Source organism: Heterocephalus glaber, unplaced genomic scaffold (assembly GCF_053883595.1).
Source record: "Heterocephalus glaber isolate CG9 unplaced genomic scaffold, H.glaber_assembly_v1.0 deba00000594, whole genome shotgun sequence".
NCBI classification, from domain to species: domain Eukaryota; kingdom Metazoa; phylum Chordata; class Mammalia; order Rodentia; family Bathyergidae; genus Heterocephalus; species Heterocephalus glaber.
The window spans coordinates 21,608,930-21,633,934 of record NW_028258151.1 but is presented as its reverse complement, the minus strand read 5'-3'; the positions used below and the strand labels follow the sequence as shown (position 1 = coordinate 21,633,934).

The 25,005-nt window shown below is 44.3% G+C and overlaps 1 protein-coding gene and 1 pseudogene across 1 annotated transcript; both read left to right on the top strand.

Moving 5' to 3' along the window:
• Positions 1–1,531: 1,531 nt before the first annotated feature.
• LOC147829535 (uncharacterized) lies at positions 1,532–2,942 on the top strand. The gene has a single exon (XM_087205534.1). It carries the CDS (start codon positions 1,662–1,664, stop codon positions 2,520–2,522), a length of 861 nt encoding a protein of 286 aa, XP_087061660.1. The 5' UTR covers positions 1,532–1,661; the 3' UTR covers positions 2,523–2,942.
• Positions 2,943–7,662: 4,720 nt separating this feature from the next.
• Positions 7,663–24,391, top strand: LOC147829534 (dual specificity protein phosphatase 1-like; annotated as a pseudogene).
• The last annotated feature ends 614 nt before the right edge of the window (positions 24,392–25,005 follow it).

Here is a 25,005-nt window from a genome sequence, read left to right as displayed (position 1 = left end):
GACTCCTGGACCTGCCGGCGGGGGCTCCCTCCCCAGCAGGGAGGGGACTTAACTCCGCGCTCCGCGGTCAGCAGCCCCGTCCCGGCCGCCTCCGCTGTGCTGCTCCCTCGCCCATCCACTCCAGCTCTACTGATCTCCGGTGCCCATTTATTTCCTTCCTTAAAGCTTCCACTCACCCTTCTTATTTTTCAATTTTACCATTTCATCTGTGAGCCCTTTAAATGTCATTTTTAATTTGCTCTACATCTCAACCATTTGTAGTAAATTTACTTCTGTTTACAGGATTATGTATTAATTTACATTAGCGTATCCCTCCTTTCTTCTTTCTTCCTTCCTCTCCTTCCCTCCCTCCCCTCCTCCCTTCTCCTTCTTTCCTTACTCCCTGCTCCCTTCCTCTTTCTTTCCTTGTTTCCTTCCCTTCTTTCTTCCTCCTCCTCCTTCCCTCCTTCCTTCCGTGCTTCCTTCTTCCTTTCTCCCTCCCCTCCCCTCTCTTCTGTGGTGTACATTTATCTGAACACCTCTTTCTGTCCTTCCCAGGCCTGGCAGTCTTGCCCCAACCTTCTACTTTGGGGGAAAGAAAATAGGTGCCCCTGGCTTCCCACACAGAGCTACAGTACCTGGTGCTCTGTCCACTTTCTGTTTGGCCTCAGGGTGCAGCAGATGACCCTGCCTTGTAAGCACAAGGACCCGAGTTCAATCCCCCTTACCAAAAAAAAAAAAAAGTCACACACCAGCTGGGGGGTGTAGCTCGGAGGTAGAGCACTTGCCCAGAAACTCAAGGCTCTGACTTCCATTCCTCGGATAACAAAATATTAATAAAAATCCAAGTAATTATAAAAATATAATAAATTAAAGACACATAAATAACTGTGGAAAATATACTTAGGACAAGTAATTCATTCCATCAATTTAAAAATAATGTACAGAGCAACAGATGTCAAAGAAAATACAATCTATATGATAGTAAAAATGTCACACAGATAATTTTGTTTTGCTTTGTTTTAGCAAAACAAAGTCTTACTATGCAGTTCAGGCTGGCCTTGAACAACTATGGAGCTGAGGACGGCCTCAAGCTCCTGGCAATGTTTCTGTCTCAGCCTCCCAAGTGCTGGGATTACAAGTGTGCATCACCACGCCCAGTACACAGATAATTGCAGAAATTAAAGCAATACATGAAATACCCCTTTCCACATATGAAATTAATGAAGATTAATAAATAGTCACTGTGCTGAAGTTGTAAAAATCGTTCACAAGAATCATGAGCAGCCAGGTGTCCTGAAGACAACAAGAGGAATTAACCAATGTGCAGTCCACCAGACACCCAGGCTGAAGAAATAATAATTTTTTCAATAAAAGTTCTAGTGATGTGGATAAAAGTTCAGCTTGAGAAACTATTTACACAAGATCATATTTTCAAGGGAAATACAGTTGTGCACTTGGGAAGACCAGATAGGGAGAAATCAGGAGGAGCTTCCCAGAACACACCCTCCATGTGTCACACGGGGAAAGCAGAGGCAGCGGGTCAGGTGAGTCTCAGGCTCCAGGACAATGAGGAAGGGGCCAAGGAAAGTGAGTGCTGCATGGAGCAAACAAGAACCTGAAATCTAGGAAAAAAACAAACACAACCCCAGAAAGATGTGTAAACAGCCACGACACAGAGAATGAGTGCTCAGAGGGACCTGGGCAGGTATATAAGGCTCCAGAGCCAGAAGGCTCCACACCTGAACACCGCCCTCTCCACCTGCTCCTCTGACCTCTCCACCTCCACCAAAAGAACCATGACCTGCTCTGGCTGTTCCGGAGGCTGTGGCTCCAGCTGCTGCTGTGTGCCCGTGTGCTGCTGCAAGCCCGTGTGCTGCAGTGTGCCAGCCTGTCCCTGCTCCAGCTGTGGCAAAGGGAGCTGTGGCTCCTGTGGGGGATGCAAGGGAGGCTGTAGCTCTTGTGAGTGCCCCAAGGGAAGCTGTGGCTCCTGTGGGGGCTGCAAGTCCAGCTGTTGCCAATTGAGCTGCTGCAAGCCCTGCTGCTGTGAAGCCATCTGCTGCAAGCCTTCCTGTTCCAAGTCCAGCTGTTGTCAGTCGAGCTGCTGCAAGCCCTGCTGCTGCGAAGCCAGCTGCTGCAAGCCTTGTTGTTCCCAGTCCAGCTGCTGCAAGCCCTGCTGCTGTGAAGCCATCTGCTGCAAGCCTTCCTGTTCCAAGTCCAGCTGTTGTCAGTCGAGCTGCTGCAAGCCCTGCTGCTGCGAAGCCAGCTGCTGCAAGCCTTGTTGTTCCCAGTCCAGCTGCTGCAAGCCCTGCTGCTGTGAAGCCAGCTGCTGCAAGCCTTCCTGTTCCAAGCCCAGCTGTTGCCAGTCCAGCTGCTGCAAGCCCTGCTGCTGTGAAGCCAGCTGCTGCAAGCCTTGTTGTTCCCAGACCAGCTGTTGCCAGTCCACCTGCTACAAGCCCTGCTGCTGTGAAGCCAGCTGCTGCAAGCCCTGCTGTTCCCAGTCCAGCTGCTGTGTCCCTGTGTGCTGCCAGTGTAAGGTCTGAGGTCTAAACTCAGATGAGTCCTGCTGCACTGGCCACAATTCAAGGCTCCTCCTCCCTGTGGGATGAAGCCAGCCTTGGCTCCCACTTCCTAGGTGGAGGCCATCCACTCACACACTCTCTCCCAACAAGTTCTCCTCCCAAGTCACACTCTGGCTCCATCATCCCTTGCCCATGTCCTGGCCAGTGCTGTTCCACTCAGCAGCCAGAGCTCCTGAACACTTTCTAGCCTGTCTTTTGCTCTAGGAGGACCCTCCTTTGGTGTCCCACTGGGAATCAGGTGGGCAAAGACTTCCTGCAGCTTCACTGCAGGCCACACCCTATTTTATCTTAAATTGAATGTTGCAAACCCATAAAACCATTATGACCACAAAGTGAAACACGTGTCTTGCTCGGTTCTCTGCTGTTCACCATCACTACCACGGCTATGGGCTCTGCTGTTCCTGTTGGGTGTTGGTCTTCGTGAGGCTACTGATGCTGACGGGAGGCTCTGAGCCCTGCTAGGATGAGGCTTGGAGGTCACTTGTGCCTCAAGCCTCCCTCCACATCCAGCCCTGCCTCTCCTGGGAATTTTCTCTGCCCATGTCCTGTCACCACTGGCCTGCTGGGGCCAGGACCGGCCCTGGGGCCAGGCCAGTGGAAGCCCCAAGGCTGGGAAAGCTCCTGGGTATTTCAGACTCTCCCCTCCTCCTGGCCCACTTTGCCATCTCCCCTTGGGAAGTCCTTGCAGCTGACTTGCTCTGATTTTCTCTGTTACGCTTTACAAAGGCCTTTTACCTCGGTAAACACACACATTTCTAAGGGCACCAAACCCATTTCACTGCGATTCCTCTCTTCCACCCTCCCCCAGGAGGAAACCCTAAGTCTTCACCAGTGTGGCAGGGCTGGGAATGGAGGGGGAGCCACCACACCCACATGTAGGATGGCTGCACACCCAGACCCCTCTACAGTATGCTCTCCCAGCCCCTTGGCCTATGGCAGCGTCATCAACTTCAAGTCTCCATTCACAGTCCTCCACTCCAGCCTGGCAAACATTGGAGAAATTGACAGGAAACAGAGACAATGGCTGGTTCCCAAACTCAGGACCTTGGGGAATGTCTCTCTGAGTTGTTCCCTGATGCCCGAAAATTCGAGCAATATTCTTTCAATATTCTTAAGAGGCATTAACAGAGATAAACTCTTTCAAATTATTTAAAGAGACATTAATTTACTGTCAGGAATTACCAAATCACAAGAGAAGACATAAAAATCTCCATAAATACGGTAAAAATTCCAGCTGCTTTCAATGAGCCTTGTTGGCAGTGGCAGTATTAGTCGTGTTATTCTATATTTAGGGAGTGTTTTGTGTAAAAAGCAAAATAATAATTAGTTTGGTAATGGGAACTTTGGTTTTTTGTGGGAATGCTGAGATTAATTCAGAAAAACTGAAATTTTGAATTATACATAGGAATATCTTACTGTTTAAAGTGGTTTGTGGTCTGGGGATTTAGCTCAGTGGCTCTGGCGCCTGCCTCACAAGTGCACGGTCCTGAGTTCGATCCTCGGCACCAAAAAAAAAAAAAAAGACCTAAAAAGTAGTTTGCTACCCCATTGTGAGACCTATAAATAACAATCACCTGGGCAGTATCAATGAATATGCTTTGTACCAAGACTGTTTCTTTCAGTATGATTTCTTGAATGTAAACAGAACCTGGGCACCCTGGAGGAAGGGGTTAGCAGGTGACAAGATAAACTGGGGGCAACTTCTCATTCTAGAAAGCAAGGAAGATAGCCAAATCAGTAAAAGAAAGATGTCGAATCTGGACACCAGAAGTGCACACTGGGTCCATCTGCACATCGATTATTTAAATGCACTGGCACACATAATAAATATGTCTCAACCTATTATACACAAAATGTAATGCAGAAAATATGCAAAATGCAAAACTTAATAGTTGCCTTTAGAAGATGCTGAAAAGCAATTCATTATTTTGAACATGAGTGAAAGGGAAAGAACCCAGGCATTTATCCAATGTTTGATGAACCAACTCTCCTGTGGTAGACAAAAGTGAGAGAAATGTTCCAGTTTATAAACAGAGAAGAAATCATGGAATGAGGAAGTTACCACTTTGTAACCCCTCCTGAAATAGTGGGTCTAGAAAATTTACTGAATGATGCCAAATCAGTGCTTGGAGGAAAGCTTACAGCCTTAAGTGCATGTATTAGAGTAAGAAAGAAAGATTAGTGGGCTAGAAACCTCTTTGTAGGACTGACAGAAGTCACAGTAGAGCACCAAATGCAGTGATAATTAGGTCCGTGGGTGCCTCTCCTTCTTGGAACTGTGGAATGTAAGGGAGATGGCAGGAGGGCCCCTCTGTAAACCACCTTGGAGTCAGATATTCCATCAGATTGCTTGAGCCAAGGGACAGCTTGAAATGCCGATTCCAACTTTCCACATTGGGGTTTACTCCTCCCATGGTGACCACTAAGGCTCCACCTAGTGGCCAGAGAAAGGATACAAAAGCTGAGCCACCCTTCAGTCATGTAGTAAGAACAGGAATGAAGCCTCTGTCCTGACATTGGGCATTGGGGAGTGGCTTCTGGGGCAACATAACTAGCCTATTCTGGTTGAGCCAGAAACCTACCATTACCAAAGCAGCAAACTGCCTCCTTGCTTTATTGGCCAAAGCGCTGGAAAGGGAGTCCATACACATTTGGTAAGTCTGTCCTGGATCAAGCATCTCCAGTGGAGGAGCTCTGAAAACATGATGCTACTTCTGTGCTAGTCGCTAGGGCTCCAGTTAACAAAGCATTATGAAGTTAACCCAAAAGGACTGGCAGGGTGCATGCCAGAAGAGAAGAGAAAGCATGAAGAAATTCGAGAAACTACAGCTTTTCACATGGTAAATGACAATACTTAAAAGGTCTTTGGCAACAAACGACAACTAGACCCCAAACTAAAATGAGCCCATTTTAAATGTCCACCTCCATGAGGCTGCGTGATGACTTCGGAGGGAGGAGGTGACCCAGGAGGGGATGTTGGACACTGCTCCCCAGTGCTTGGCTTGGCATTTTTTTCTGGGTGGCAGACAGTTCCTGTGGCCAAACCAGGGTCCTTCTGCACAAGGAAGAGACTTCTTCAGGGAAGAGGGGGGCAGCTGGATGGGCAGGAATCCCAAGGGAGAATCTCAGCCCATCTCTGATCCAAGGCATTTAGGACAATCCCTGAACAAGTGGGCAGATTAGGGCCCAGGCTCTTGACTTCCTTACTGTGCCATTAGAGGCTACATCCTGGTCTCCTTTGCAGAATTCCCTTCTCAGGCTTCAAATCCTGGGCAGGCCTGGTTGAGCTATGGGTCCCTTTCTCTCCTGCAAGCTCACCTGTGTATCTTTCTCCATCAGCTCTGGACCTGCTTGCCATGGCTCCTCGGCACCTCCAAACTCATCCCAGCTGAACTCTTTTTCCTGTTCCCCAAGCCAGCTCTGTTCTCTCCAGCCCTTACTGTTGTGTTGATGGTGGCCCCAGACTCCCAGATGCTCAAGTCAAAACCCTGGTCCCTCCTCTGGACTGTATTGTATCACTCCTTACCCCAATGCAGAGGCAAACACCACTGGTTCTACCCTTTAAATAGATTTAGAGCCTAATTTGCCAATATTCTGACTGGTAATTTACCGAATGACAACCTTCACCAGCACATTTAACCCCCAGGGCATCACTGTCTACTGCTTGCTCTTTTGTGCACTTTACAAACATAATCTCCTTCAATGGTCACAAATGCCTATGAACTATCAGCTCCATTTATAAGATTTTACTTCTTATTTTTGGATAGTTGTGAATTCATAGTTCTAGATCCTTGTGGATTTTAGTTTGGGTAGCTGTGGGTAGTCCAGAGAGTTGATAGAAAGCAGAGAGGGGAACCCAAATACCCTTTCCTGGGGTTTTCCAAGGTAGCATCCTGCAAACATCATCTGAATCCTCACACCCAGGACATTTCCATCACTAGAGGCTGTCCTGCTGTTCTAGGCCAACCATTCCTCATCCTGCAATCCCTACCCTATCCCCAGTCGGCAACCTGTCATTTTGTAGTTTTCAGAATGTTGAATAAATGGCACCACAAGATGGGCAACTGTTGAGACTGGCTCTGTTCCCACATCATAAATCTTTGGAGACTCATTCAAGAAGTTATGAGTATCAGTGCTCACTGCATCTTATTGCTGAGTTGAGCTCCATAGTACGGAAGGACCATGGTATGGACAAACCACAGTACAGATGGGTCACAGTACAGAGGGACCACGGATTTGTTTTTTAAATCACGCTTTAAAGAACTTCGTGTTGCTGCCAGTGTGTGGCTGTCATGAATAAAGCTCCTATAAACATTCACAGACATGTTTTTTTGTGAACAAAAATTGTTGTTCTTCTGGATACATAGCCAAAAGTGAGAAACCTGGTTTGTACTGTACTTATGTGTCTTTCTTTTTAAGATGCTGAAAAATTACCTTCCAGATTGGTCACACCATTCTGTATTGCCATGGTCAACGCAGGAACGATCCAGTTTCTCTGCATTCTCACCAGCATTTGGTGGTGTTACTATTTTTCAATAACACCATTCTAACAAATGTGCCACAGTGTCCTGTCATGGGTCTTTGTTTTGTATCGTTTTTTTTTCAGTACTGAAGGTGGAACCCAGGATCTCATATGTGCTAGGCAAGTACTCTACTATTGAGCTACATCCTCAGCCCTTTTTATGTTTTAATTTGACACAGGGTCTCACTAAGTTGTCCAGGCTATGCTGGAACTTTTCATCCTCCTGATTCAGCATCCCAAGTAGCTGGGATTCCAGGCATCCAAAACCACACCCAGGTCATTGTGGTTTTGATGTGCATTTCCTGGTGCCTACATATGCTAAGCAGACCTTCATGTGTTTATTTGCCATCTGCATGTCCTCTCCTTTGTAAGGTTTCTTCAAGCCTGGTGTCCATGTTGTAGCTGGATTGAACTGGTTTTCTCTTTCTTTCTTGGTGTTGAGTTTTGAGAGTTCTTTATATATCCTAGATATCTTGTCAGCTAGTATTTTGTCATAGTGAATACTTCTTTTAAAATATTGCTGGGTTCTATTAGTAGAATTTCCCCCCTCTGCCAGTGGCTGGCAACTTGGGATACAGGATGAGGAGCAGAGCCCAGGTGTCTCATGATGAGCAGGATGCACGAATTGTTGGAGCCACTGGAATCTGTGTCATTTGCTTCTGCAGTGCAGTGTGGGCCATCACGATTGACACAAGTGAGTGATAGGCTGGTGAGCAAAAGATACAGGACAGAAACTTCCATGTGGAGAGACAAGAGTCTGTACTGACTCAGGGTCCTTCCTTCTTTCCTTCCTTCCTCTTTACCTTCTTTCCTCCCTCTTTCCCTTTCTTCTTTCCTCCTTCTCTCCCTTCCTTCCATTCATCCCTTCCATTGTTTTTTCTTTCTTTGTTCCTTCCTTTCTTTTCTTCCTTCCTTTTCCTTCTTTCCTCCTTCCCTTCCTTCACTTATTCTTTCCTTCCTTTCTTCTTTCCTTCCTTCCTTTTCCTTCTTTCCTCCCTACCTCCCTTCCTTTCTTCCCTTCCTTTGTTTTTTTTTTCCACTACCTGGGAGAACACCTGGCATTTTCAGAAGTGGACATCAGCAAATTACTAACAGAAATGTAGAACCACTGATTTCGGATATTGTTTTGAGGGGTGGGTGTTAAAAATAGCAAATTATTTGGAAACTCAGTTTTTTGTAAAGGTAAGATACACATTCCCCAAAGTCTAGCAAGTCCAGTCCTGGATATTTAACCAAAATAAATAAAGACATATATTCACAAAAGAACTTGTATAAGAATGTTCACAAAACATTCATACATAGGAATGCTCCAGAACATTCAAGTATAAGAATGTTTGCGATGCAATATTTAAGTCTGTGTGTCTGACTTATTTTACTTAATATTATGGTCTCACGTTGTATCCATTTACCTACAGTGCCTCAAGTTTATCTTTCTTTGTGACAGAGTAGTATTCCATTGTGTGTAAATGTCACACTTCTTTTTAATCCATTCATCTGCTGACAGGCATATAGGCTGTTTCCAAGATTTAGCTATTATTATAAAAGTTATTTATAGCCCCAAGCTGAGAACAAACTAAGGATCTATGAACAAGCTGTTCCAGCTCCAGCTGCGGGGACTGTGGCTCCAGCTCCAGCTGCGGCTGTGTGCCCGTGTGCTGCTGCAAGCTAATGTGCTGCTGTGTGCCAGCCTGTCCCTGCTCCAGCTGTGGCTCCTGTGGGGGCTCCAAGGGTGCTTGTAGTTCCTGTGAATGCTCCAAGGGAGACTGTGGTTCCTGTGGGGGATGCAAAGGGGGCTGTGGCTCCTGTAGGTGCTCCAAAGGGGGCTGTGGCTCCTGAGGGGGCTGCAAGTCTAGTTGCTGCCAGTCCAGCTGCTGCAAGCCCTGCTGCTGCGAGGCCAGCTGCTATGTCCCAATCTGCTGCCAGTGCAAGATCTGGAGCTGTGGGTACAGATCTGTTTGGTCCTACAAATCTAGCTCTCCAGAAATGACTGGAGCTGTGTCCTGAACTTCTGAAGAACCACTCTGGGTCTATCCTACCAGACCTGCAGCAGCCTCTGTCCAGAAGTGAGGTCATGAGGCTTCCCACATCCTGTATCCTGCCCACCATTCCTCCTGAGTTCTCCTCTTTCTTTTCTTATTTCACCTCCCCACCTTCTCAGGGCCAGAGATGCCATATCCCATGGTGGGAGAAGCCTGAGCCTGGATGCCTCCAGCAGGGCTCCTGGCTACTCTTCCCTTCTGCACCTGGCTCCTGCATCCCTTCATCTTCATGTCACTGTGAGCTGCCTGAGCACAGGTTGCTTTTGGAGTTTATCTAGAGGACACAATGGTTTTGCAGACCCCAGGTCCCACTGCTGAGGGGGAGGAATTTCTGAACTCTTGCTTCTTTCTTGAACACAACCAACTTCCTTTGCCTGCCTGCTCCTATTCACCCTTCGTTATTCATCCTGAATCCACTGAATAAACAATCCACACCTCCCAAGAGTTCATATGGTGGGTCTTTGTTTTCAGCCCCTGTATTATTAGAAAAATGTTCAACTTTTGCATAGCTATATCCCATGCCTTACTCCCCTCTATGTTCCTTAGCTGGGGCCCATCACAAAATAATGAATCTCATGGTTTAAACAAACAGATCATTTACAGTTCGGGAGGCCAGAAGTCCAAGATCAGGGTGTCTCTCCTTGGCTTATAGATTCTGTCTTCTCCCTGTGTTCTCACCTAGTCATCCCTCTGTGCCTTGATTTCTTCATACAAGGACACCAGCCTGTGGGATCAGGGCCCCCTTCTCCAGTGTGTCCGCATCTTAACTTATTATCCCTGTGAAGATCCTGTCTCCACATGAAGTCACGGACTGAGATGTTTTGTGGCAGGGCTGTGGCTCATCCTCCAGAAATATCTACCTGGGCATAAGGAATCACATCTTGTCTCCCAGATATAGCGGTTGGGAGGCATCACAGGGTTCTCTTCCTCCTCAGTCACCAAATCCTAGTTTCCCAAAAGGTGTTTTTAAAAAGTGATTTTTTGCAAATTCTGTGAACTGATGAAAAAGTATTGAATCCTTAGAAACAACTGCCAAGGTAGTGCCAAACAGAAAGGAGAGGAGACAGAGGTAGCTTTCCCAGTGGAGCAGAAATAGACCTTACTCGTTACTGAGAGTCAGGAAACCCTGAAATCAGCCTCCTGTCTATGTGGTGAAATGAATCATTGTGAGCTGGCCTCTCAAGTATTTGCAGCTGAATCTGTACCCCCCCTCCCAGGTGGCCTCAGAAACTTAAATATGACATGCCCAGGGTGCAAGTCCCAGATAAATATACAGGGAAACCAAATCTGTAAAGAAATCCACCCTCCTTTTAATGTAAATCAGGTTCCCAGAGATGAAATTCCAAGAACATGAGTTCACATTCACAAATCATAAAATCCATACACATACAGAGTCATGGCAAGAGACCCAACAAAAATCTATGGAGAGAAGAATCAGTTCATAAAAAGGCTCTGGTTATTAAAATTATAAGGCACAGAATGCAAAATACAGTATGCACTTGTGAAATGGCTAAAGAAATAGAAGATCAATTGATATTATGAATAAGAAGTAGTAAAATAAAAATATAAGCATCTTTGAACAAATATTAGGTATGTTTAGGCTGGGTAATGAGAGAATGAATGAATTAGAAAACAGATACTAATAAATTACCTATCATTCAATATTCAAACACAGAAAAATGGATGTAAATGAAGTAGCTGTAAAAAGTCACAGATAATAGAGTAAGAAAATCATGTTAAGTGAAATAAATCAGACATATAAGCTTAAATATCACATGGTTTCTCTTATACGAGAAACCCAAAGTATAAGCAAAGAGCAAAATAAAAGATAGCTGATTGGGCCGGGGATTTAGCTGAGTGGTTTTGCTGCCTGCTGCGCATGTCCAAGGACCCAAGTCCCATCCCCAGTACCAAAAAAAAAAAAGGAGCTGATAGGAAGGAGGGAGCTAGATCTTTCTCAAATAGGAAGGGGACCAAGAGATGGGAGAAGGAAAGGGGGGGGGTGAAAGAAGGAATGAAGATGTGTTATATATGTGTACCAAATCTACACAAGGAATGTAAACATCATGTGCCACAAACACATACTAATAAAAAATGAGAAATCTTTACACATTTGTTCTCACATGCAGTTTAATGTAATAGAATTATACCACCACAAACAGTAAAAACCTTAAAAATAAAGTTTACCCACCCACATGAGAAAGAAAGAAAGAAAGAAAGAAAGAAAGAAAGAAAGAAAGAAAGAAAATCTAACACACAGTATCTAGACTCCCAGGGTTAATGTGGGGAAATTTTCCAGAATTCGTGAAAATGCCAATTCTTTGATTAATGAGTCCTGAACAGAATAAATACAAAAAAAGTCACCTTAGATTCAGCATAATAACACAAAGAAAATCATCTACTCAGTGAATATTGGCCAGGCATCGAGGATTTAGCAGTGAATAAAACCAGTAAAATTCTTACCCTCATGGAGCTGACATTCTATGGGAGAGACAGACAATAAATAAAATGGATAACTAAATCACAGAGATCTTCAAAGGAAGAAAATAAAATAGGGGAACGGGAGGGAAAGGGGCCAACGGGAGGCTGGTTTGTCTTGAATAGAGGGTGAATGGGCCTCACTGAGAGGGTGCAGCTATGCAGCGAACACACCCTGGGGCAGCCTCTGCCAGCCAGTACAACAGTCGTGCTGTGGGGATGCCAGGGGTGCATAAGAATTCAGCAAATTCTTCCTCTGATGGAAGATTTTAGGACCTCCTTCCCAGTTATTGTTGGACCCAATAGACAACAAGCTCAACAAAGTCCCAGGAAGTCTGAATCACACAATAAGTAAGTCAGATGCACTGGGCTTAGATAGATTCTGGCACTTAGCTGTTGAGGAATAGACATTTCCAAGCCTGTGTGGGATATGTGTGTTATTTTCCATTCACAAAGCTAATGTCAGTGAATTCAGAAGGAAAATATTCAGGTTATAGCCCCTAGCTGCTCCATAATCTTTGAAAAATCAATAAAAATAGATAATTGAAAAGGTCCACATATATGGCAGTTTAACAACACCCTGGTCAATAATGCATAGATAAAAAAGGAGCAATTAAATGATATTTAGAAAAGATTTTATATCAAAGCCAGTGAGACACAGTGTATGAGATGTGATCAGAAAATGCAGTGAATGTTTAAATCTTAAAATACTTGTTACGGTAAAAGTGACCACTGCCATTAGTCACTCTAAATACACCCTTCACTTTAAACACACTTGTCTCACCATTCTTGCCACTTTCTGAAGCAGTTCTGGAAGTCTTCCTTCATGAATATCTTTAGTTGCACTGTCATGGCTGCCTCCATGTCCTGAATCAATTTAAAACATTTACCTTTCATAGTCATTTTGACTTTGAGAAAGACCCAGAAGTTATACGTGCCAGACTCACTGAACAGATGGATAAGGACACGTGGTAATACTTTTACCACCTGTCTTTCTGTTGGTGGCATTCAGCAGCAGCATTCATCATATTTTTGATCATACCTTATAAAGACACTCACGGAAGAGGACTTTAAAAAGTGCTCAGAAAATGGCAAGAATGATGGGATAAGTGTATTTAAAGGAAAGGGGAGCGGGCAAGGGATTTAGCTCAGTGGCACTGTGCCTGCCTGGCAAGTTCAAGGTCCTGAGTTCAAGTCCCAGTACTGGAAAAAAAAATAAGTAAAAGGGAGAATTTTGAGTATGATTAATGGCAATGTATCTTTTACTACGGCAATTTCATTTATTTAAACATTCACAATATATTTTTATCATCCTATGCACAATGAAAGGTAACGATGTGCCCTTGGAGTTCAAGTCACTTGGGAGGCTGAGGCAGGAAGGTCACTTGGGCCCAAGAGCTGCAAGCAGCAAGTGGAGATCTGTGGTGATAATAACCAAGCACATGCAAATCACCCTCCAAGAATGCAGAAAGTAGAAAAACTTGGGGAATTATAAAAGGGTGTGCATTTGCAAACAACCAAGGAAATTAAAATTTAAATTGAAATGATACAACATTTTCACCAATCAGAAAGTTAAAACTTTTTAGCACCAAATGCCCCATGTGTCCATGTGGGAACTCATGTATCAGTGACCCACATACCAGTGAGGTTCTGTGTACATTTGCCTGATGAACCTATAGAAATTATGTTGCAGGGCCAGCAGCATGGTATGTGGCTGGTGAAAGCACACGTGTCCCATGCTTGGAAGAGGGTCTCTGAATGTAGGTGTTAACTATCTGGGCTTGCTGTATGCAAATTCTTACTCAACTGGGATCTTTGTCTTACAGGTAAGGTCTGATGTGAACTGTGGCATGTGCCTGGAGGCTTGGGACCCGGATGCAAGCACATTTTGGTGTTCCAGTGCCTCACAGCAAGTCTGGACATTAACTTGCTTTTTCAAAAAAAAAATTACAAATAGGGATTTCATTCCAAGTTCTCATGTTTTAGTGCCAATTATGTGCCACCCATGGTGGATACACTGTGAAAAAAATATACAGTCTTTTTCCTCTGCTACAATTACATGCACCTGAAAAACACCATTAGTTAACTCTATGTACGTATTTAAAGTACATTTTAGAAGAAGCAAAGAACATAAACTGAAGGCACCCATGGTCTTATGAGGCGAGTTTGAGTAATATGGTATGTATGTAAATTTAATTAAACCGCCTTGAGATATTCCCCCTCACCTTGACCCTACTTATCCCATCATTCTTATCACTTACTGAAGCAGTTCCGGAAGTCTTCTTTTGTGGGTACATTTGGTTTCTCTATCGCGGCTGTCTGGATCTCATGAATGGATTAAAAACTGGGATGGTGTCAGATCTGGTGAATAAGGTAGATCAGCACACACCATGTTTTCCCAAGTCTGCTTTTCCATTGGATGGGACTCAGCAGCAACATCTGTTGTACTCTTTACCACACCTCATAAAGACATGAAAGGGGATGTCCAGCACCAGTTCTGAAAGTGGCAAGGATGATGAGATAAGTGTGTTCAATCAAGGGGAAGTATTTCGAGGACCATCAATGGCAATGTATGTTTTACTGTAACATATATTTTATTTACACATTTGCCTTTAAAAAAATCATGCTGTGTATTCTAAAACATGCCACAAAATCCACAGTAAATGAAATAATTAATGCTGAAACTGTCAGATCACCTGAACAACCCAAGTTGTCTATGATCAACAGCAAACCCTGCAGCACAGGAGTTCACAATTAAAATGGAAAGATGAACAAATGCCAGGTTTCAAATGAGAGTTCCCTTGCTATCCAAGCTACACTGAAGAGCCTCAACAGATAACAAAAAACAGAAAACAAAACCTGCTCCTGTGATTTTCACTCATGATGTTATGGGGGCACAGTCTGTAAGACAGACAGCAGTAGACTTCAGCGAGGGTGTCATGCATTCCTCAGTGCATTTTAGGGGTACTGTTAAATTTTATTGCTGATGTGTTCAATAGACTACTTCAGGAGGATGATAATGTGAACTTCCTGTTTGAAGCAGAGATTGCAGATCTACTCTTCCCTCTTCTCCACTGAAAACAACTACAAATGCTTGAAATGACACAAGAAACACCCAATGAACAACTCTGCAATGCGTAAGAATAAACGCAGTAGCTTGGTGTCTCAGCCCCTACTCAACAGAAAACCACAACACAACTGGCAGGTCCCCCAACTGGTAACATTAAGCAGTCAGGCTGAGCGTTCCTCTGAGAATGGATCTTGATCCCTCTGAGAGCACAAATATAGCCCCATGCCCACCATGATCTCAGGGCACTATGGTAGAGCTATAGCTCTGGGGACAGTTAGCACCAGCCTCTTCCCTGCTACGCTGCCTAAAGATGCTGCTCCCCAACTTAAGGTGCCCAGGGAGCCAGGCAGATCCGACAAGAAGGAAACTGGCACAAACCCATGATCCATTCCAGGATGAGATAGGTACAAAATCACAGGTGTAACAGCTCACCCTTCCCGCATCCTGGTCTTCAGGGGAAGACTTCTTGCACCAGATGGTGACAAGGTCCAAATCCTGCACAGGACTCACCAGGCCTGAGATATGGGGGACAGATGGAGAAATTCATGGACGCGGGGATTTTCTCCCCTCTGAGGTGAACTCATTCTGCAAACACCATCAGCGAAGCCTTTCCTGGTGTCCCTCAGTGCTCCTCACTTCCTTCTTTTGGGATTCAGTGCTGGTTCTCTGAATGGAAAACCTTTTGAGAAAAGCAAAACAAAACAAAGATCAGAAGTCAGACACCCAAGATCCATTATACTAGACTCCAGAAGAAAAATGAGGGAATGGGGTGGGCATTAGAATATTTAGATCCTCTATTCAAATGAGGCATGGAAAAGACTTCTGAATCTGGAAACAGCTAGCCAAACTCTGACTGTATAATACTTAGTGGGCATTAACCAATCAGAAAATAAAGCATTGAAACCCAAATTGTGGCCCAGGCCTGTAATCCCAGCACTCCAGGAGTCGAGGCATGGGTTCCAGTGCCCAGGCTGCCACCAGGAATTTGAGGGCCCAGCAGCCTGGGGTGGTAGCCTAGCACAGGGCACCCTGCTCCACTCCATGGGGAAGGTGTCACCTGACGGTTCCTGGTGCTTCAGCCCCTAGAGCACACAGGCTCGTGGCTTTCAGCCTGGCTGGGGTCCCAGGACCCAGTGGCAGCAGTGACCTGTAGGGGTACAAGGCAGCAGAGAAGAGGTCTGAAATGTGGGCACCTGAGTAGACAAACTGACCACTGACACAGTTCATGCAGCACAGCTGCCAGGCGGAGTCTAGAAGTGCAGGTGGAGAGCATGTGCTGGGAGGCTGGGAGGTACTGGCTGCCATGGGCAAGCAGCCCAGCTTCTTGGGCAGCATGCAGGGAGGGGTCATAGACGTGGCCTGATCCCTTTGCCCTTCCACTGCCCTTGGCACCCTGTATAAATACACACAACATATAATGCAAAGAAAGGTAAATGGTTTTATTGCAATGATTATTGAGAAGTGATTATTTCAAATTTTTATTTGCTTAAAAATTACAATCTGTGCATGTAGGGGGATATAATTTCAGGAATTTCATCATGCTATTCTGAGGATTTTTAAGAGGAGCTTGAACCCCAGGAAGGCTTCAACCATGTTTCTGGGCCTCTTAATACACACATTATCATTGTGTGTAATATTGTTTTCATTTTGTGTAATACTAATTTATAAAACATATTACATTGCAAATGCACCTAAACCACTTAACGTTTTGATAGTGAACAATTCAGAAATAAATGGGTAGTAAATTTATACTAATCATTTTATTTTGTTTTGTTTTTTGGTACTGGGGATCGAACTCAGGACCCTGAGCTTGCGAGGCAGCCGGCGGCACCACTGAGCTAAATCCCCGGCCCTATACTAATCATTTTGAATTGACATTAAGTTGCAATAATATTGAGGATGAGAATAACATTGCGCCAAATTATGTCTTCTGTCCTATTAAACTTTGTGTTTGTAGTCCCCAGGGACAACAGTTAATACCAGATGAAAACTTATCACTTTCCTCATGGCGGTTCTTTATTCACTGAGAAAATGAAAAAATTCATTGAATTTTGTTTTTCTTTTTTGTACTGGGGATGGAACTCAGGACCTTGCTCTTGTGAGGCAGGCGGCAGAACCACTGAGCAAAATCCCCAACCTGAGACATATATATGTATGTATGTATTGGAAGCTGTGTGAACTTCCAATCACCTGACCAAGGGCATGGCAGCAGGATAGCAAAAGACAAGACAAGATCTTTACTGCATAAACAGGGCCCCAGGATAGTCAAAGCTCTTATCAGGCTAAGATGCTATCTCCTGAAGTTTTCCACTATTTAATGAACACAGTTTCTTGAACAGGTAAGGGGCGGTTCAGAGAACAGTGGAGAGGAGAGCAATGACGTAAGCGAGGTCCTAACAACAAGGAAACAAGACCTTCTAGCAGGAACAGATTATTGATTAATGGGAATTTTTTCCCATAGATTAATTTCTCCTTCTATAAAAATTTTGTATATGAGTCATGTTGCTCATAGCTGCACTATTGTCCTGCCATCTAAGACATCACAGTGTCACAGATCATTGAGACCGCTGTAACCAGTGGTATGGACAGTTGTTTCATTCCCACACACCAACTGCTGGCTCTTCAGACAAGGTACTGTGGGCAAATGGGCAGACTCAGACTTTTAATATGCAAAGCCAATTTATGAATTTGTAGCTCACTTAGTGTGGTCTTCATCATATAAAGATGTGTATCTTTTTCTTCCTGACAACCAAAACCCTCAAAGATACATATAATACCAAAAAAATGCCCCTTACTAATCCAATCTATACTGCTCATCTCTTTTCAATTTCAATTTTGGAAACTATGTATGTAATTTTTTGAAGCCCTGTGTTGTTCAAACTCTAAACAAAGTTTATTAACTCTCACATTAGAAAGAAAATTTTAATTACTTTATACCTGTGTACAATCTACATATAAAGCAAATATCACACAGAAAGGGGATTTAGGGATGGAGGGAGAGGGAAAGGAGGGAAAGGGGAAGTAAAAAGGATTAAGATTCCCTATGTGTATGCACCAACTTCCTAAAAATGAATGTATTCATTATGTGTCTCAAATGGGTACTACTAAAAAATTAAATAAATATACTATAGAAACAACTGAAACACTGAACAAAGAAAAATAAAATATTCTCTTTATGTTGTACCATGAAGGGTGTGTGTGTGTGTGTGTGTGTGTTTTCATATTACTTGTATTTGTTGTGGTTGAACGTCCTGGATCTGTGGGCTTACAGTTTTTATCAAAAGTGAAAAGCATTCCTCTATCAGATTTTTCAATTTGTTTTCTATCCACCCACTCTCTTTCATCCTTTGGGGACTCCAGCTATACACAGATGTGACCAGGCAAGTCCACTCTGAGGAGGGGACATTCAAGCTCATGTGCTTTTAAAACAAGGCACCCAAATTCTTTCATATATACATACCCATCAAAAGGTGGAGACTATGGCTTCATCCCTTGAAGATGAGCTAATTGCGGAAGAAACAGAATCAAACTGATGGGGTGCTGACCAGTTCCCAGGCTCTAGGAAGATGCATAGGTATCTGTCCACTATAATGTAAGAGAACCCAAGCACCACATGGCAAACAGTCACCCTCTCATGTTGCCACAAGTCCATTCCAAAAGTGGAGACCACCACTGCTGTTTCACTATATCCCCTCCCTCTGGGGAAGTGTCCCTTACCAGAGAGAACTATGTAGAAATATAGCTACTGAGACTTAATCTGGACCTCAAGGTTAAATGTTTTATTTGTGCCATTTATAAGTCAAAGTATTTACGACCAGCATAAATGCATACCTTTTTGCTTAGGAAAAGAACACCAGGCCAGAGCCCTGTGCCAGACCAGGAGATCCCAGGCATTGAGTGTCCAGCCTGTAGTCCTTGGGTTCTCCAGAGCACAGGGCAACAGAGTTGACCACCAACAGACCAATCTGGTAGAAGAGACCAATGCCCAGGAGGAGAGTTTCACTTCAGATCTGAAATCAAATCCTTCCACAGAGAACTGCTAAGAAACAGACTTGGGAAACAAATTTGGAGCGGGACAGAGCTAAATAAGGATCTCCTGACATTCTCTGGGGGACCTGGACCCAGATCAAGAAGACCACTGGGCCTATATTCTATTGTGGGAGGCCAGGTTTGGTGACAGTAATAAAGGAGGTGGGCCCAAAGAAGAAAGCAGATAGTCTCGTGACACATTTGAGCTCTGAGATTACTGCCAACCTCAAACAGAAATCAATTCTCTAAATTACTACAGGTCAATATAAAGTGGCCTAAATGTTGTCACTTAAATCAGAGGCCCTTTTGTTTTGGTAAAGGGCTCTTCATGAGTGGATCCTAGGGTTTTTCAATATCTAGTTGACATCTGATGCCACTGTTGTCAGTGAATTTACTACCATAGGTAAGGTAACATACTAGTGGATGGATCACAATTTTGTCTCAGTGAAAATACCTGGATTGCTTGGGTGGTCATAAACGATACTGTGGCTTATTCCCAAAGACCAGGACATTGGGCTAAAGAATTTACATATCCCAGCACAACAAACAAACAAACAAACAACAACAAACCCAGAAACCTGAAAAGACAAAAAAATACCTCCAAAATCTCCCAACTCTCTCAAAATATAAGAGGTATTGAGGGAAGGAAATCATAAGCTGTACAGTAGACAGATCTGAAAATGTACCCATGGAGGTAAAATAGTTCTATAGTACTTGGCAAATTTAAAGAAGATACAACTAATCACACAGTGACCATAATGAAACAAATGATCAGTGAATCTAGAAAGACACTAATAAACAGCTAGTAGAGCTAAAGAAAGATATGTAAAACATGAATGCCTAGCATAGAAAAGGCCCGAGCCAGGGCCCTGCCCAGACACCAGTGGCTTGGGTGCATAGGCCCCAGCCAAAAGATTGTCTGGAAAACAGCTGCGCAGGCCCCAGACAGAGGCCCACTCAGATATCATAGGTTAAGTGCTTAGAGGCCCCAGCCAGAAACCTGCCCAGACACCAGAGGCTACCAGTGCAGACCCCAGCCAGAAGCCCACTTAGGTAACAGCAGCAAGGGGTGTGCAGGCCCAAGCCCAGGACCCATCCCGACACCAGCGACTTGGGCGCATAGGCCCAAGACAAAGGTTTGCCTGGAAAATAGCTGTGCAGGTGTGCAGGCCCCAGTGAGAGGTCCGCCAAGCTACCACCTGCAAGTACCTGCAGGCCCCAGCCAGCAGCCTGCATGACAACAGCTGGCAGGCCAGCAAGCCCCAGCCAGAATTCAGCTGGACAGTAGCCCAGTGTGGGGATCCAGAAGGCCATTAATGTGAACCCAGGAATTGGCGTGGTGGTAAGCAGCAGAGGGAAGGCCTCTCTGAAGCTTGTTGAGAATTGAAGCCTACTTGGAGAGCAAAGAGTCACCTCATTAAAGACACAGTAGACTGCACTGGTTGAAATGAGAAGACACCTAAACAAAATTCAGTACCAGACTTCCAGATCACCAAAGGCAATGCTGAGGGCCAACAAGATGGAACAGTCAGAAACTCAATCACCTGGACTCCCTGAACTGACAATGAAAGAGGATCTGAAAAAAATGAAATCAGAAATAATTTCTCAGATAACAACAGAGATTGTGTCCATAGTGAAAGACATAATTGATAACTCTAGAGCAGACACAGATAAAAAAAATAGAGGAGCTGAGAAACATGAGGGAATCCCAGCATAGGAAACAAATGGAATCCATAAAACAGATGTAAACAGATATCCAGGAGATTAAAAACTCCATTGATAGTTTATGCAGCAGAATGTTTCAATGTGAGGACAGAATATGAGATATACAAGGCAGGATTGCAATTAGTGACTAGGAAAAACAATTGCCTTAAAAATAGTAAGGGATCATGAGAAATCAATCCAACAGCTGCTAGATGATGCAAGGAAGAATAACATAACACTGATCACAGTCAATGAAGACACAGGAGAGAGTGCAAATGACATGAAAAAAATGTTCACAGAAGTAATGGCAGAAAACTTCCTAAGCAGGGAAAAGAACTTGATATACAGACATATAGAATTTGACTTATCTAAATGAGGCATATAGTACTCCAACTAGCCATGATCAAAAAAAATAAAATCTACACCTAGGTATATGATAGTCAAGATTCCAGAAATCCAACAGAAGAACAAACTACTACAAACAGAGAAAAGAAACAAATCACATACAAAAGAAAGCCCATCAGAATCACAGCAGACTTCTTAACACAAACCCTCAAGGCAAGAGCCTGGAGTGAAGTATTTCAAGACCAAAAAGAAGACAACCTCCAACCCCGATTGATGTACCCTACAACTACCTTTCAAAATCAATGGAGAAATAAGATACTTTCATGACAAAGAATACCTGAGAAGCTTCATGAATACCAAACCAGCACTCCATGAAATTTTAAACAATATCCTAGGAAAAGAGAATCAGGGTCACAACTCACAAAGCCCAGCAGAATGAATCCATCAGGCAAGACAAGAAATTAAACACAAAGGGGGACAATCAAATAACCTGAAAAGGTCATGACAAGGATAAGTCACTACATATGAGTTATAACCACTAATGTTAATGGTCTCAATTCACCAATCAAAAGAAACAGGCTGGCAGAATGGGACAAGAAGCAAGATCCAATATGCTGCACACAAGAAACACACACTTAATTAAAAAAGAAACTCATAGACTGAAAGTTAAAGGATGGAAAACAATACTCCCTGTGACAAGAACCTGAAAAAAGGCAGGAGTAGCTATCCTATTTGCAGATAAAATGGATTTCAAACCAACACTAATTAAGAGAGACAAAGAAGGCCACTACATTCCTGTAAAGGGGACAATCCAAGAGGAAGAGATGACAATCATAAATATATATACACCGAATACTAGTGCAACCAACTACATAAAACAAATATTAACAGATATGAAAAATCAAAGAAGCACTAATATGATAGTAGTGGGGAACCTTAATAACCCACTGTCACAAATAGATCAGCTGGACAAAAAATAAACAATGAAATACTAGAACCCAATCAGATTCTTCAACAAATGGACTTAACAGATGATTACAGTGTTCCACCTCAAAAAATCACAATACATATTCTTTTAGCTGTACACAGCTCATTCTCCAAAATAGACCACATAGTCACTCATAGAACACATTTAAGTAAACACAAAGAAATTGAAGTTATCCCCTGTATATTATCAGATCATAGTGTGGTGAAATTGGAGATCAACAGCAAAAGAAACGGCAAGAATTTCACAAACACATGGAAATTGAACAACACACTCCTGAACAACCAATGGGTCACAGGGGAAATTAAAGAAGAAATCAGAGTTTCTACAATTAAATCACAGTCCCAATATAACATATTGAAATTTATGGTACACAATGAAACAGGCTTATCAGAGAAGTTCATAGAGTGAATACTCATATTAGGAAAACAGGGCAAGCTCAAATTAACAACCTAATGTGGAACCTCAAGCATCTAGAAAAAGAAGAGCAGGACAAACCCAAAGCTCAGACAAGGGAGGAAATTATAAAGATCAGAGCACAAATCAATGCAATGGAGACTAAGAGAATGATACAAAAAAAATCAATGAAGCCAAGAGTTGGTTCTTCAAAACATAAACAAAATTGACAAACCCTTAGGCAACCTTATCAAAAAAAGGAAAGAAAAGACCCAAATCCATCCAATTAGGAATGAAAAGGGTTAAATTACAATGGACCTAGCAAAAAATCCAGAATATCATCAATACCTACTTTGAGAACTTATACACCAGTAAGATGGAAAACACAGAAGAAATGGACAGATTTCTAGATACATATCAATGACCAAAGTTGAATGAAGAAGACCCAAAAGTTCTAAACAACCCAATATCAATCAACAAAATTGAAAACGTGATTAAAAACTTACTAATGAAGAAAAGCCCGGGGTCCTGATGGCTTCACTGCAGAATTCTACAAGATATTTAGAGAAGGCTGCCAAGGAGAAGGTGGCTTAGGTCGAAGCGAGCCCGAGGGCTGTCAGGGAGCTGCGAGGAGCCGAGGAGCTGCCCGGAGTCCCCCACAGCTCCCCCTCGCTCAGTCCAAGGACTGGTTAAAGTTCCACACAAAGAGACCCAGGGTCGGGCTTTTCCTCGAAAGTCTACGCCCTGCCCTTGGCTTCCGAGGACAAAGAGCTCCCGAGGGACGGGCACGCTGGGGGCGCTGAGGCCGGCCATGGTCATGGGTGGGTATCCTGGACGGCGGAGGTCTGCGGACGCTGCTGCGGGAGCGCGCGGCGCAGTGCCTGCTGATGGACTGCCGCTCCTGTTCCCGCGTTCAACGCCGGCCACATCGCCGGCTCGGTCAACGTGCGCTTCAGCACCATTGTACGCCGCCGGGCCAAGGGCGCCATGGGCCTGGAGCACGTCGTGCCTAACGCCGAGCTGCGCGGCCGCCTGCTGGCCGGAGACTCCCACGCCGTGGTGCTGCTGGACGAGCGCAGCGCCGCCCTGGACGGCGCCAAGCGCGACGGCACCCTGGCCCTGGCGGCGGGCGCGCTCTGCCGCGAGGCCCAAGAGGCGCGCGGAGCCCAAGTCTTCTTCCTCAGAGGATAGGATGAGAAATGGAAAAAATGGAAATAAAGTCTTTGTAAATAGGGAAGGGTGGAGGGGGTGAAGGGAGGGCTAGGAACGGGGAAAAAATAAGAACCAAGATGCATTATGTAAAGGTACAATTCCCAATGAGAAATGTAATTGTGTTGTATACCTACAATGTACCAATGAAAGAATTTAATTTAAAAAAAATCATACCACAGCGATTAAAAAAAAAAAAAAAAAGGAGGATATGAAGCGTTTTCGGCTTCTTGCCCGGAGCTCTGCAGCAAACAGTCAACCCCCATGGAGCTTAGCCTTCCCTTGAGAACCGGTGTTCCTAACAGCGCAGAATCTGGATGCAGTTCCCGCAGCACCCCGCTGTACGATCAGGGTGGCCCAGTGGAGATCTTGCCCTTTTTGTACCTGGGCAGTGCCTATCATGCTTCCCGAAAGGACGTGCTGGATGCCTTGGGCATCACTGCCTTGATCAATGTCTCAGCCAATTGTCCTAGCCATTTTGAGGGTCACTACCAATACAAGAGCATCCCCGTGGAGGACAATCACAAGGCAGACATCAGCTCCTGGTTCAAAGAGACAATCGACTTCATAGATTCCATCAAGAATGCTGGAGGAAGGGTATTTGTCCACTGCCAGGCGGGCATCTCCCGGTCAGCTACCATCTGCCTTGCTTACCTCATGAGGACTAACCGAGTGAAGCTGGATGAGGCCTTTGAGTTTGTGAAGCAGAGGCGGAGCATCATCTCCCCTAACTTAAGCTTCATGGGCCAACTGCTGCAGTTTGAGTCCCAGGTGCTGGCCCCTCACTGCCCAGCTGAGGCCGGGAGCCCTGCCATGGCTGTGCTGGACCGAGGCACTTCCACTGCCACCGTCTTCAACTTCCCTGTGACTATCCCTGTCCACCCTGCCAGCAGTGTGCTGAGCTACCTTCAGAGCCCCATCACGACCTCTCCCAGCTGCTGAAAGGCCACGGGAGGTGAGGATCTTCCCAGCCCGCCGGACTCCAAGGCTCCTCAAGAGGACAAATGTAATAACTCCAGGGAGAGGACTCAGGAGGGCTGGTCCTTATTTATTTAATTTCACCTGAGTTCCGCTGGGTTCCCAAGCAGTCATAGTGATGACCTAGCAACAGGACATTTGCTTAACTCAGCACATTCGGGACCAATATACAGTGGGTACATCAAGTCCCTCTGACAAAACGGGGTGGAAGAGAAAGGACTCAGAGCTGGTTTCTTTTCACTTGCCCCTATGTTTTTTTTCTAGAAACTCTTCATGCTTGACATACCTACCAGTATTACCATTCCCGATGACATAGTATATGTAAGAATATACCTTATTTATTTTTGTGTAGGTGTTCTGCCTTCACAAATTGCAGTGTCTACTCCAAGAACCAAATACCTCAGTTTTTGTGTTTGAGTACTGTACTATCGTGTACAAAGATCCAAAGCAGGTTTGTTTTCAGCACGGATGGAAAACACCAGTGTTGGTTGTTTTGTTGTTGTTGTTGTCGTTGCCAACAGTTGTATGTTTGTTGATTATTTATGACCTGAAGTAATATATTTCTTCTTCTAAGAAGACATTTTGTTACATAAGGATGACTTTTTTATACAGCAGAATAAATTATGGCATTTCTATTGAAAAAAAAAAGATATTTAGAGAACTATTGCCACTACTGTTTAAAGCAATAC